This window comes from Actinia tenebrosa, unplaced genomic scaffold, assembly GCF_029948245.1.
Source record: "Actinia tenebrosa isolate PJP-AT-01 unplaced genomic scaffold, QUT_ActTen_1.0 PGA_scaffold6__47_contigs__length_16458017, whole genome shotgun sequence".
Classification (NCBI taxonomy): domain Eukaryota; kingdom Metazoa; phylum Cnidaria; class Anthozoa; order Actiniaria; family Actiniidae; genus Actinia; species Actinia tenebrosa.
The window spans coordinates 13,814,326-13,827,866 of NW_028292583.1; the positions used below are offsets into that span (position 1 = coordinate 13,814,326).

Sequence of the window (13,541 nt, forward strand, 5' to 3'; positions counted from 1 at the left end):
TTTAGTTTCGGGAATCAAGTTTCGTATTTTTTACAGCACGAAATCTAGCCTCCTCAAATCTCGTTCCTAGTTCTTCTCTGCCATAAAATTTAACAAAGGGATCCCAAGAGAGAATATATGGGTTAGTCTGCGGAGAAGGCTGCACGAAATCAGACAAAGTTTTGAAACGCTTTTATTAATATACAATATAGGTTTCCGGAGATGCTCTAATATTATTTATAAATGTCTACAAACAATACAAAGTTTTTAATCTTTATATTAAGGTATATATTTAGGAATATAAAATATAGCTGTTTTATTTCCAAGCTACTCCTTCTAAATACAAAATATATATTAAGAAATTTATTCGAAGAATACGAAGAATAACTAAGTAATAAAGATGTAATGGATGGTGTCTCCTTTCTTAATAATGGTTTGCGCACACAGTACTAGACACCAGCTAGCGCATGCGCACCATCGTAGCTAATCCTGACAAATCTTTTATAGTTGCGCGCGCCTCCAAAGGAATTTTTTATTGAAATATTTCTCCAAATATTAAACTAGTTCTCATAATCTCAAACTGTTGTTTCGTGGCCCATGAGGTTTCTTGGAACTATTATTCGGCTGCGTTAGAAATTGATAAGGATTTAAAAGATATTAAAGAACGGTACTGGAAAACGTTTTTATTTTTGTACTACAAGTTTCTCTGTATTCTAAATATTCTATGAAAATATTTTGTTTAAAGCTGTCAGGCGAATTTACCTAACTCTTGGGGAATAAACAGCTCATTTTCCCACCCAATCCATATCTTCATTGTCATCATTGGAACATATAATAGTAACAGGTCAAGGTCTTGAATCTGTGAAGTCTTCAACAAGTTCTAGTAGCTTGTGAGCATAATCCTGCAGATCTTGCATGTCTTTTTCCAAGGCCTGAAGCAAAGTTAGACGCTGGAATGGAAAAGAAAAATAGAATGAAAATGGGATTGAAATGAGAAAAAAATTAAACATAGTATCTGGTTAATAAAACGTTTTAGGGAAGGTTCGTTGTTTTTTGGGGATGAATAGGGGATCCGTAGGTAACATAGTAGCCCTTGGAATTAACCGCATATCAAATAGATTTCATTGTTTTCCAACTAGCTTTTCTGATTGTTTTACCTCATTCTGGCTTCCTTTATTAAGGCTGCTCTCATATTTTCCATAATCACGTGGTGTTAGCTTGGGTAGCTTTCTTTTCAGGTCGGGGAAGTGACTCTTTGCAACCTCTAGTAGATCGTCTGCGTACAGCTGTAGTTTCTCCATACTGTCTTCTAACAAGGCAACGGCATCTATTACCTAGAAAAAAACACAGACACTGCTGGTAACGTTTACAAATGAGACAAGAAAAGAACGAATAATGTAGAGTGAAGGCATTTAACCCGTGAAATAAAAATTATTAGTCAACGTGTAATAGTCAAATAGACACAAAAGAAAACAATGGAATTATGGTCTACTAAAGTGTATTAGTCTAATGTCTATTTCACGGGTTTAATGACTTAATAATAATAATAATAATAATAATAATAATAATAATAATAATTTTTAATTAACTATTAAAAATATAATTATTTATGCGTCAAATAGGAATGTCTTAAATTTTACTTCACTCTATAAGATAATAATAATAGTAATAACTTTATTGATGTGTCAAAGTTCTATAGCCGGGCGCACGTACCCTACTAGTCGGGAGAGTCATGTTCTTTTAAGTGGTTATTAATTCAAGTGGTACCTTGTCTTTGGGAGCATGTAGGAATTCCATTGATAGATGCACCTCTTTGTTATCTTCATTAGTAATCAATGTCATCCGTTTTTGAGTCTAAAGTATATTCAAAAGGAGAAGAAAAAAAAATCAAACAAACATAGGAGGTAAATGAGTGGTGATAACTAGTAGAGTACTAGCGTGGACTGCGTCGATGCTTCTGAATAAAACAGCAGGAACTTGTACATAAATTGAATCACCGTAAAAAGCTTTGTGAAGCTGACGCTTCGAGACGTTAGTCCTTCGTCGGAGTAAGTGAATGTGAATGGAGGTAAATGCCTTCTCTAAAATGTCACAGATCAATTGAATTTATTTTTCAGCCTCTTTAAGTATAGGAAGAGGTTTTAGATCTCGTTTTACTGACAGAGGTCTTAATGCTAAGCTGTAGACCAGCAGTGACTGGACACTGACATACCTTATCTTTTAATTCATTAACAAGTGTATCTTTCTCTCGTTTCAGCATCGCCACCTCTTTCTCGCTGTTCTTAGTCGGTGTTAGCTCCAGTAAAGCTATGTTTGCATCTTTTTCCGATATGGTCGCTAATAGCGCATTTTGCCTACAAAACAAAGAAAATTATAGCTAAAAATCTGATCGTAAGGGTGACAACAACAATAACAAAAATAAAATTCTTCTTGTCCTCAGAGCCTGCGTTTTTCGTGGTCAGTGGCGAGAAACGGTCTTGGATAATGACCATAAGGAATAGAGGCTCGGAGGACAAAATTAAAAGGAAGCTATATGAGCATGCGCATATCAAAATGAGTTGCGTCAAAGCTCCCATCAATACTTTGGGCAATGTACTTTGGGTGAAGTGGAGAATAGCCATTTGAGTTACCGATAAATGAGCTGAATAGTAGCACCTCATACCTCATTTCAAAGACCTCTTCCAGCATGTGTCTTCTCTCGGACTTATAGTAATTCAAGATAGCGTCGTTCTCATTCAGAGCTAGGAGTAATGAGGCATTCTTAGTGTTAGTGATCGCCATTTCCAAGTGAGTTCTGTCTAACTCCATCTCGACGTCTTCAACACGCTGCGCAGCTGTTTCGGCACCATGTGCTTGCTGCGCGAGCAGTTCTTCACGTTCTGCAGCGATTGTCACGCTTTCTTTCAAGGCTTCTTCTAGAACTACGATGCGATCATCCTTGGCCTTGAGGTCTTTCTGCAAAACACACGAGAGATGCATCAGTTTGAGTCAATCACATTCATAAGTGTGTCTATACTGACAGTAGACAGTTAACAGATAGGCATCAGATTTTTATGTGTCTGTACTCTTATTGACGATAAATTGCGTCATCACATTGTCAGAAAGTAGTGTGGATCCACGAGGCGTTTTTACAATAACAAAAACGATAAAAACTTCTCATTTTTAGTGATCAAAACAACCAACGGAAAGAGCGCGCGCTCGTTGATGTCAGCTTTATCTGTCTGTCCTCTTATTGATGATAAAAAATAACCAATCAGCGCGCGAGAAATTTGTAAGTTATTGTAAAATAATAAATTGATTGTTTTGACTAGTTTATGATTTACTTTCCTATTGCTGAGGTCGGGTTGAATTTAAAGAGGACGAAAGAAAAAGAACGCACATGATTAATCGATACTTGAAGCATGCAACAAGCATCAGCAACAGTTTTCAATGAGCAATGCACAACCGAGTCTGCATATGTCGCAAATGTTGGCCGTGCTTGAAAAGGGTATAGTCAGTGAACACGATTTATGATATATAGGAAGGAAAACCTTCCCTTCACTCCCATCCCCCTAAAGTGTTACTAATATCCCACCTTGATTTCATCCACTTTTTCATCATTCTGATCTTCCTGTTTCTTCACTTCGTTCAATAACTGAGCCTGTTTTTCTCGTTCAAGTTGTTGACTTCTCTTGATATTCGCGATCTTTTTATTCAGCTCTTTGATTTGCCTGTGAATAACGATATAACGAGTCACTTACTCTCATGCTAGCTACTCTAGTTCCTTGCGACGTTCTTGCAAGGACATGAACCAATTCCTGCGGCTTTCCATATTCTGCAAACTCAGACATTCCAACGGCTTGTTGTGACATTGGTTTATCAGTGCCGCCAGTCAATAACATAAAGGTACCGACTGATTATTTTTGATTGACGGCAGCGATAAACTCAATTTCAGTGTGCAGCTCGTAACTATCGAGTTCGCAAAATCGAAAACCGCAGTAAAAGGAGTCGCTATATTCATGTAAGGAGTTACGCTTTGAGTTTAAGTGAAACAAGATATGCACCAAACTATTTCAAGGTAATTTCCTTATTTATATCGGCATCTTTCGTTACCCCATCAGACCTAGTGATGGTCAGCAGAGCTTTACAAATGCCTTATTGATGACGACTATTATTTGTGATGATAATGATAATGATGGTGATAAGTGATTATGATAAAGAGGGTGATAAGTGAAGAGTGATAACGACTGACGATGTTGATGATGGTGGTGGTGGTAAGAATAATGATGGTGATAACTGATGATGATAAGGAGGTTGACTGACGACGGATGGTGGTAATAATGATAGTGGTGATGGTGGTGGTCACGCTCAGATGGCGATGTGCAGTGATGAAGATAAAAAAGATGGTAATGATAACAGTGATAACTTATCATGGTGGTAGTAACGATGGCTGATGACAATGATGATTGGTGATGATGTGATTGATGACAAATGATAACTCATAGTACAGAAAATGGAAACACTTTTGATGGGATCTGGCACTGAAGTAAATAACGTATTCTATACTGAGTTGACTAACCTTTCTAAGTCTTCTATTCGTCTATCTTTAGCAGCACACTCATTCTTCAGTTTTTCTGTATCTTCCATGATCTTTGATTCTTGAGATATTTTCCTATTTTCTGCTTCTCTCTTGGTGTTATTCACTTCTTTCTCGAGCCGCGATATTTCTAGCTTTCTGCTGCTCAGTTCAGACGCCAATTTTTCCTTGTCACTGACACTCTAGAACCAACATAAAAAATACGTCTCTATACCTAGTTCATACGTAAAGTTACATAGTATTGCGTGACAACTTCCGAAAAATACAAGGAGCATCTGGTTGAGATTGTGTTACCTCTTCCAGATTTCGCTCCAGTCTTTTGATTTTCTGCTCCATCACATCTAAACGGGCTGCTTTTTCTTGAGTTGTAGACTGGATCGAGGAGAAGTCTTTCTCTCGCTGAGATATCACGTCCTAAAAAGGGATCAACACACATACAAACAGGTGTTTACTCAACCGCTCATCGCATATATTTTAAGTTAACTTTCCTCTCTGAATCTACAACCGTTACCTCTTTTTCATTCAACTCTTCACGTAGTGACGCTACTTTAGACTCTAGTTTTTCATTATTTCTCTTCAGATTGTCGACTTCCTCGTTCAATTCCAGGCTGTTTCGCTGTCTTTGTGTCTGAAGCATTTCTATGTACCGATCTTTATCCTTAATCGTTGCTTCTAGGTTGTTTATAGTGGTGGCTGAGTCCTGGTATTCCCCTCGTAGAGACGACAGCTGTGCTCTTATCGATGATAAACTACTGTCTTTATCTTGGAGCTCAGTCTCTAAGCTTTCGCACTAATAACAAAGCAGAACAAATCACATATATAACCAAACCTTCGAAAGGGAACAAACAAACCCTTTAAAACAATCATCTAAGCTAGCGATCGTTACAGAGATAGAAAGTTGCTTGAATGCAGTGGGTAACTTAAAAACGGACTTGAAGTCAAACCTGAAGTTTGATATTGATATTTTTCTCTTATTCTCTCTGAAGTCTTGTATGTTCGCTTGCCTTAGGAAGAAGGCGGTGAAGACATTTGCAAACCTATCATCTAAGCTAGCGATCATTACAGAGATAGAACGTTGCTTGAATGCAGTGGGTAACTTAAAAACGGACTTGAAGTCAAACCTGAAGTTTGATATTGATATTTTTCTCTTATTCTCTCTGAAGTCTTGTATGTTCGCTTGCCTTAGAACTGAAGGTTGCAAACCGCACTATTCCACATAAAGAAGTCATAAATGAGAGACTTGCAAAAACGTTTTTTCACTGCGTGCTAGTGTTTTACATTCGGCAAAAAAAAAAAAAAAAAAAAAAAAAATGGCCGATCTCACTCCTACTCACCCTGTTTCTTAAGTTAACAACTTGTCTTTCCTTCGTATCGATAATTGTCTTGAGATTCTCTACAGCATATGAGTTCTCAGAGTGTTCAGAAGTCATGTTAAGCATGAGTTTTTCCTTTTCTTTTAAGCAAGCTTCACGATCGTCTAGTCGTATACGCAGTGACTCCAACTAAAAACAAAAGAAAAGAATGTAAATAAGCACACACACACACATATATATATATATATAGGAAGGTAACAGTTTTCATCTAGTCCAATCCCAGGTCATTAAAAAGTCTTCAATTTGTATTTTTATAATTGGGGAATGGAAACAAAAGAAATAACAGTAAGTGGAAGTTAAGAGTCTTTTGGTACAGTAGGAAATCATTTATTCAATAAATGGTTAAACAAATCAAAATGTCAGCTAAAGTTTTAGTGTATGAGTTGATAGAAAATGTTTTGAAAGAAGGATGCCTGTCATCTTTCTTCTGTTGAAATACTCACATTTCCATAGAAAATTTCGAAAGAAAAATTGTCAGAGGGATTATTAGAGGAGCTGAAAAAATCTTTAGAACTCGGTTTCCCATCATGCATTGTGCTAGGGTTTCGTGCTCATGAACATTGTCTATTGAAACAACCCTATAAAATGACCAATTTATTCTCATTGCATTATACAGCGAAATGATACACACAGCCTACGAGCTTAAAGGCCCTATCTAGAATATTTTCTAAGACTGAATTGGAATTTAAAAGTTGATTTTTTCGCAGAGGGAGAAAAACTGGAGGAAAACCCTCAAAGCAAAGGAGAGAACCAGCAAACAACACTTCTGATATACGACACAAAGACCAGCAGGACTTGAACCTGGGTTGCAATGGTGAAAGGTGACGCATTAATCACCTGTGCTTATACCTCAAGCATTTGATAAAGCATGGTGTTTGATAAAACATGGTGAATAAATAAGTAAAAGTTATGACAGATTTTTGGGTGATGACAACAAGCCTAGCAGAACTCAAACCTGGGTTCATTGATTTTTTTGCAGACAGAGGAAAACCCTCGAAGGAAAGGAGAGAATCAGCAAACAACACTGCTCACATATGACACCAAGACCAGCAGGACTCAAACCTGGGTTCATTATCGAAAGGCAACTTATTAACAACCTGTGCTTATACTGCCCCAAGAGTTTGATAAAATATGGTGACTAAGAAAGTAAAAGTTATGATCGATTTTTGGGTGACATGCTTTAATGCAGGTGTTAACAAATCAGTCAAGTACTCTCAAATGTGTTGTGATTAATTGGTCACGCTTCATGTCATAACACTGAACAGTGATTCTTGAACTACTTTGAAATGAATAAAAGAAAATATCTCTTACAGTCAAGTATAATTAATTAAGTGTAGTGGCATCCATGAAACTTTTTTGGGGGGAAGGGATTAGGTAGAGGAAGAGATGGGAGACGAGAGGGCTGGAAAAATTAGGAGTTAGATGACCGCTGACTGTGCAAAACAAATCCAAAGGTGCTTCATAGGAAATACTTAAAATTTGGTTTCCAGAAATGCTATTTAGTGTGTTCTAAAGATATTTTGGACTCAAAAAATGTATAGGAAAGAAATATATATTTAAAAAACCCAAACTAAAAGGGGATGGCTGCAACCCCATTGTCTTTTCCCTTCCCCAGTCCAACTATGAAAGGCATACAATACACTACAATACAATAAACTTTGTTTAAGGAGGGTGATACAATTGACCCAGAGAGTTATCTAACACGTGGCCCTCACATGCATGTGCACATACATGTACGACGCCTTACACAAAACAAAAACTACAGTATATGAATATATTAATATCAAAAGATTTTTCAATCCTCAATAGAATGGGATTATTTTGTTTTGACCTCCATATTAAGAGCATATAAATTTTTATACTTAATATATAATTTTGAATACCTCACTCTGTAGATTTTTGATATGGAGATCTTTAGCTTGTAGAGAAGACTGAAGGACACTGATGTGTTGTTGTTGATCTGAATGATGGGCCTTAAAGGTTTCTAGTTTGGTATCAGCAGCTGATAAGGCTGCCTCTTTCTTTGATATTTCTGCCTTTAGAGATTCCACCTAATATCAGATGAGAAAAGTGTGACAGTATGTTAGAGTAAACTACAATAAGCTAATGAATAAGCTAGAAAAGATTTTGCATGATTACAATTTATCAGTCGGAAGATGCACCAATGCGTTCTGCTCTGAACCAATCAGAGATCAAGAAGACTGTTGATACATATTAATGCATTTCAAAAAATATATAACTGGAAAATATATCAAATTGAGCTGATCGTTGCAGTATATCAAGCAACTTATTCAACTGCAAATATAAAGACTCAGAAAAAATCAGAGTCTTGAACAGGATTTGAACCCATGCCCTGACAATTCCGGTGCCATGCTCTAACCACTGAACTACCAAGTCTCATATGAGACATAAGGACAATTATGTGGGTTTATCGTATAATTGGAAAAATGAGTTAAGAGACAAAAAAATTGGACTCTTTTAAACATGCAACTTTGGTGAATGGCATAAAATTTATTTCCCAAATATTAGCCTGAGTTTTAAAATGTTTTTAGAAGACAATTAAAAGTCTAGGCCTGCATTTACCCTTCTTTCCCACACTAAAATAAGCATAATCAAGATATCTAACCTTAGCTTTCAAGAATTGTGAATGACTTTGGTAAACCTCTGCTTGCTTTCTTTCCTCTTGTTTCTTGGTGTCCTCTTCATCTTTGGATGATTTCTATGCAAAGTTTTAATATTAAGTAGTAAATTAATGAGAAGTCAAATCTAAATACTTGGTAGAGTGTTAAAGTGATCATGTGTGATAAGCAACACAGTAATGATTCCAGTTATGTAGGAATTAACCGGAAGTGGCCAGGATTCTTTTTTCGAGAATATCAGACTACATCATTCCACACACTTTTGTTCAGCACTAAGGAAACAATCATTTATTACTTCATGGGGGGGGGGGGGGGGGTTGATTTTAGAGAATGTACATGCAATTTTAGGGTGTATGCATTTTTCTCAACATTTCCTCCCCCCCCCCCCCCCCCACAACATAATGAAGGGTTGGTCGTCCGCAATAATATGACATAAAACTTACTTCTTCCTTTAGCGATGCTATTTGAGCCTCTAAATCTGCAATTTGACTATCCTGTAAAACAAAAACAACAAAGAATAAGATGTCTTGAAATAATAAAAAAATCATCTGCTAATCATTCGTGACCTGAATAACAAATGATAGAGAATGGCTCCCCTGTTGTAGCTATTAACTACCACCTACTATCAGCAATACTATACCGTATGCTGACATAATTATTGGTCTAAAAATATACTATCAGTAATATGGGCTGTTAAAAAAACCTGACAAAATCTTGATAAAAATACTGAATTGAAATATAGTGAATAAATTTAACTCTATATTTATAATATGATTTACCTTATCAAGTAGATTAGCTGATTGTTGCAGTTCTTCGCTCACATTCCTGATTTTTGCATTTGCTATTTCCTTTGAAAATAAAAATTTGAATTAGTATTAAAATGCATAAAATTAATTAATTAAGCTATGAAATTTCCCACTTTGTTTCATGCTGTGTTTAAGATTGCTTAATAAAACTATTCTCAGCTGCAAAGAGAGAATTATAACTAATGAGGCATAATAACTAGACATTATTCCAGTCATCTATGACTATTCAAACATAAATTAATGAATTTTCTTGAGGAACTTTATGTTTTAAGGTTATATTGTTACGAGATATTTGAAATGCTTTAATTATGTTCTGATTGTCTTTCTTGACAAATTGTAGATGTCGGGATTTTTGGCTGCTGTCAATCAAAAATTGTAATATTGTAGATTGCAATATTAGAGTTTAGAATTTGATAGATGCAAACTAAGATACAAGAATATGTGCCATATCTGGAGTCATATGGATGGTAAAAAAATCTGAAGGGTCTGATACAATAGTGTAATGTGTAAAGTTACACAGAAGTGGATTATAAGGTAGCATTCATGTAGATGACCACTAGGTTGAAAGATCAACAATGGTAAATTTTAAATTTAGGGTTGAAGTTACATTTAAAATATTACAAATGATTATAAGGTTGTTGAAAGAAGACTCTGAAATGCTGCCAAATAGCAATGGAAATAACTTGAAAAGCTTTTGAAAGATCTTGAAAAGTTCAGCTTTTAAAGCATGTTTTATCAGAGTATGATACTGTATTTTAGAGTGTTAAACGTTAAACATTTAAATGTTTTTTGAATATTATTCATACTTACATCTTGTAGTGAGCTTATGGCTCTGTCCCTTTCTTCAATCCCAGACTTCAAATTATCAATCTCAAAGCTAAGTTTTTCAAATTTCTTTCTATCAATCTCCTGCAGTTCTGCGGCTTTGTTTTCTTGACCTTTCTTCTGTAACATCTCCATTAGCCTGGCTATAGTTTCATCCTTAGCTAGCAAGGCCTGCTGTTGGGTTTCTAACCTAGTACTTAGTTCTTCAAGAGATTTCTGCAGCACGTAGCCTTCGTTTTCTTGACTCTCACGTTCAAGTCTCAGCGCTTCTACTTCTCTATGCAAGTCTTCTCGTGATGATAGCAATCCTGGTGATGATGATGGAGAAACTGTCCCTGAGTTGCCATGGTTACCAGATTGACGTAATCGTTTCAGTTGCTCTTGAAGGTCTTGTATGATTTCAGTTCTGTGCTGTTTATCACGAAAATAACCAATAATGTTGAGACTACATATATTTGCAAGACATAATAAATAATTTAACCGAAGATCTAAAAATAATCCTAACATAACAAAAAATACAGATGAATGAAAGTTGCAATAGTTTTCTTACTAAGTAAATTACATGTTAATATGCTTGATCATGGCTCTAAAGTGAGCTTACTTGTCAGTAACGATAAAATCTGCATATTTTTTTGAGTTCTTTATCATACTCCTAAGTTATAAAAAAATGCTCGAAGATGTGAAATGGAAGGAATTCTAATACAAAAAAAGAGCAAGTACTGTAATAGTTTCCTGATTAAAACTAATAAATCATTTGAGGAGAAATGTCAATCTGTTCCTCTTCCTTGACAACCCTACAGCATTACAGTTATTGATAAAATCAATGTTTTGTTAAATTTTTGCCTTACACATGCTTAGGAGAACCTATATAAATGTTATCCTGCTTATTAATGAGACTAACCTTTTACCCACATAACTTTCATTTAAAGTCGTCATAATCTTAGTGAAGGATTAATTGGCTTTAAATATTTATGCATATTACTTGTACAAGGGGATTAATATTTCTATGAAACAATACCACAGATATGTATTATAGAGTTAATGCAACTTTCATAAACATGCGAACTCTGTATCTGCGAGCTGCATGCCAAAATTTGGTTTTTCACTGCTGTCAATCAAACCTAATCAGTCAGTACATTTCATATTTTTGACTGACGGCAGCGAAAAACCAAATTTCAGCATGCAACTCATAGACATAGAGATTGCATGTTTATGAAAAATTCCAGTAATAGGAAGTCAGCTTATCTGTCAGGGGTTTAATACAAAATGTTCATTCTGAATGTGGTCGAATAACTTTCATTACAGTGTTAGCAATTGCTTCATAATGATGAAAACATTTCACATCTTGTACTATCTTCACATAGCAATCTACTAGTAGCATGATTAGCAACCACAGAAATAATAACTATAATAATTCATTATTTACGGTATGGTAGGTGTGTGGCTACATGTTTTTGAGGTTTTGAGGTCTCCTAAACATTTATTAGGTGATTAAACATTGTATTATGTTTTGTTTTTTTTTATTTTTTGCTCTAGAAACTAAAAGTAAAGAATTTCAGGATTGAACTGAATAAACAAATCATCAATTGGTAATCCTCGTGAAACAATGTGAGAAGCACTTGAATACTCGCAATACCTCGAACAAGGTTTATTTTACACCAATATCTGTCTAGTTATTCTTGATGAGGGTAATAAATGCCTGACCTCTTATGCAAATCCAAAACAATTCTACTTTTGAATTTTTCTAAACTTGCACTACACTAGCTAACGAGACCTTAGAGGTTAACCTTCAGCTTATCTCAAAAACATTGATAAACATCAAGCCAAGAAAAAAAACAATCGGAAAGCTTTTGGAGTTATTAAGCATAAGGGAGTGTAAGTAAGCTTACGTAATACGATACTTATAATAAATGTAGGTTTAAAAAAAAACACGTACAGTGTATTGAACGATCCTGTTCTGTAGATTAATTTGTTTTAGTGTTGACAATAACACTTCAACAATGGAAAATAATGAATCATTCTATCCCTCATTAAACCCCTATGACGAATACTTAAAATTCAAATGCTTAAAAACAATTTGAAGAAAGAAATGGTTGTTATCTTACCTGCGATTCGTCGGAAACAACGTTAAATTGCTCCTTCAAACGAGTGTATTTTTCTGCTTCACTCTTCCTTGCAGCTCTCTCTTTCTTCAGTTCCGGGCTCCAAAACATCTTAATGCTTCGCATACTGGAGTTAAGCTTCGTTTCCTTAGCCTCAATTTCCTTTTTGAGACGAGCATTCTCGTTTTGTGCCTCAATCAGTTGAGTATGCAGATCTAACGAAGATGAGCTGTATCCTGTTGGGCTCAACGAGCTTGGCGAGCTCGTGTTTGTATCTGAATTATACGAATACATTGTTCTTTTTTGCTGTCACGCTTTCTTTCACTTACTCAGAGATCGAAAATAAATTATCCAAAGCTTGTTTGAAAATTCAGTATCCTTCTGTGACTACCGTCACGAAGATAATTCAATTAGTCTACGCCATAACTCGAGCGAACAAGACTCTCTAACACTTGAAATTTTAGAACAAGACGAATCAACTTGGCGCTATTTAAAAGTATCTTCTTTTTCTTCAGAACGACTCCTGGCTAAAATTAAACGTTGGATTACATTGACAGTCGTTTTCGAGCTGTCATAGAGCCTAACTTTGATTTTAAAAGGTAGTTTGAAGGAGTTTAAAAGACGAAAATTCTTGTTCAAAGTTGGCCTGCAAATGAGCAAGTCGGGTGTTCGTCTCAGTTGCTACAAGAAACAGCTTGATATTCAAACATCCATACCACGTTGTCTTATCTTATCATTCTTTCTTTAGACGTATCAGCAGTAGAAGTACCCGGTAACCTTCCTGGTTGTGTCTGTGGTCTTGTATTTTGCTATCAATAGCAGTGTTTTTTTAGTCAACTCTCCATCTTCTTACTTGCTCTTCTTGTGAAATCTTTTCGACTCAAATAACCATCCTGAGCCTTTAGACAATCTGGTCAGCGGGTCTCTCTAAAAAAATGAAACTTTCTTCCAACTTTCATTTATTTTTCGTTCTCATTTATTTCAACTTTCTTTCGTTGTTTTATACATGTGATATCTACAAAATTAATCACATCACTGAATACGTGCGAACTGTGGAGAGTTATTTATATCTAGTTTTAATGATGTTTATCAAAGTCGTAGAAAAAACAGGAACTTGAAGCGGAAATGACAGTTTTTTGCCGAGGAAATACTTTTCTTGGTTTGTTCGTCATCAAAAGGGGAAAATATTTAGAATGTAAGGGTCGCTTTGTGTTTGGTTGTGAGCGGCAACAATAAGGGAA

At 35.5% G+C, this 13,541-nt stretch overlaps 1 protein-coding gene across 1 annotated transcript; it reads right to left on the reverse strand.

The window, feature by feature from the left end:
* Positions 1 to 156: 156 nt before the first annotated feature.
* Positions 157 to 13,217, reverse strand: LOC116304056 (ELKS/Rab6-interacting/CAST family member 1). The gene is made up of 16 exons (XM_089038828.1): positions 12,304 to 13,217; positions 10,184 to 10,609; positions 9,347 to 9,415; positions 9,011 to 9,061; positions 8,555 to 8,647; positions 7,812 to 7,979; positions 5,890 to 6,057; positions 5,067 to 5,345; positions 4,850 to 4,969; positions 4,538 to 4,737; positions 3,554 to 3,689; positions 2,642 to 2,934; positions 2,192 to 2,333; positions 1,747 to 1,833; positions 1,137 to 1,313; positions 157 to 929 (listed from the first exon to the last, which is right to left on the reverse strand). Exons 1-16 carry the CDS (start codon positions 12,592 to 12,594, stop codon positions 825 to 827), a joined length of 2,805 nt encoding a protein of 934 aa, XP_088894954.1. The 5' UTR covers positions 12,595 to 13,217; the 3' UTR covers positions 157 to 824.
* Positions 13,218 to 13,541: the final 324 nt, after the last annotated feature.

Coding starts and splice junctions, on each gene's coding strand:
- LOC116304056 (XM_089038828.1), bottom strand. CDS start 12,594: ATGTATTCGTATAATTCAGATACAAACACGAGCTCGCCAAGCTCGTTG. Junction 10,610..12,303: donor TTGTTTCCGACGAATCGCAG/GTAAGATAACAA, acceptor CGTGATAAACAG/CACAGAACTGAAATCATACA. Junction 1,834..2,191: donor TTAATGAATTAAAAGATAAG/GTATGTCAGTGT, acceptor AATATACTTTAG/ACTCAAAAACGGATGACATT.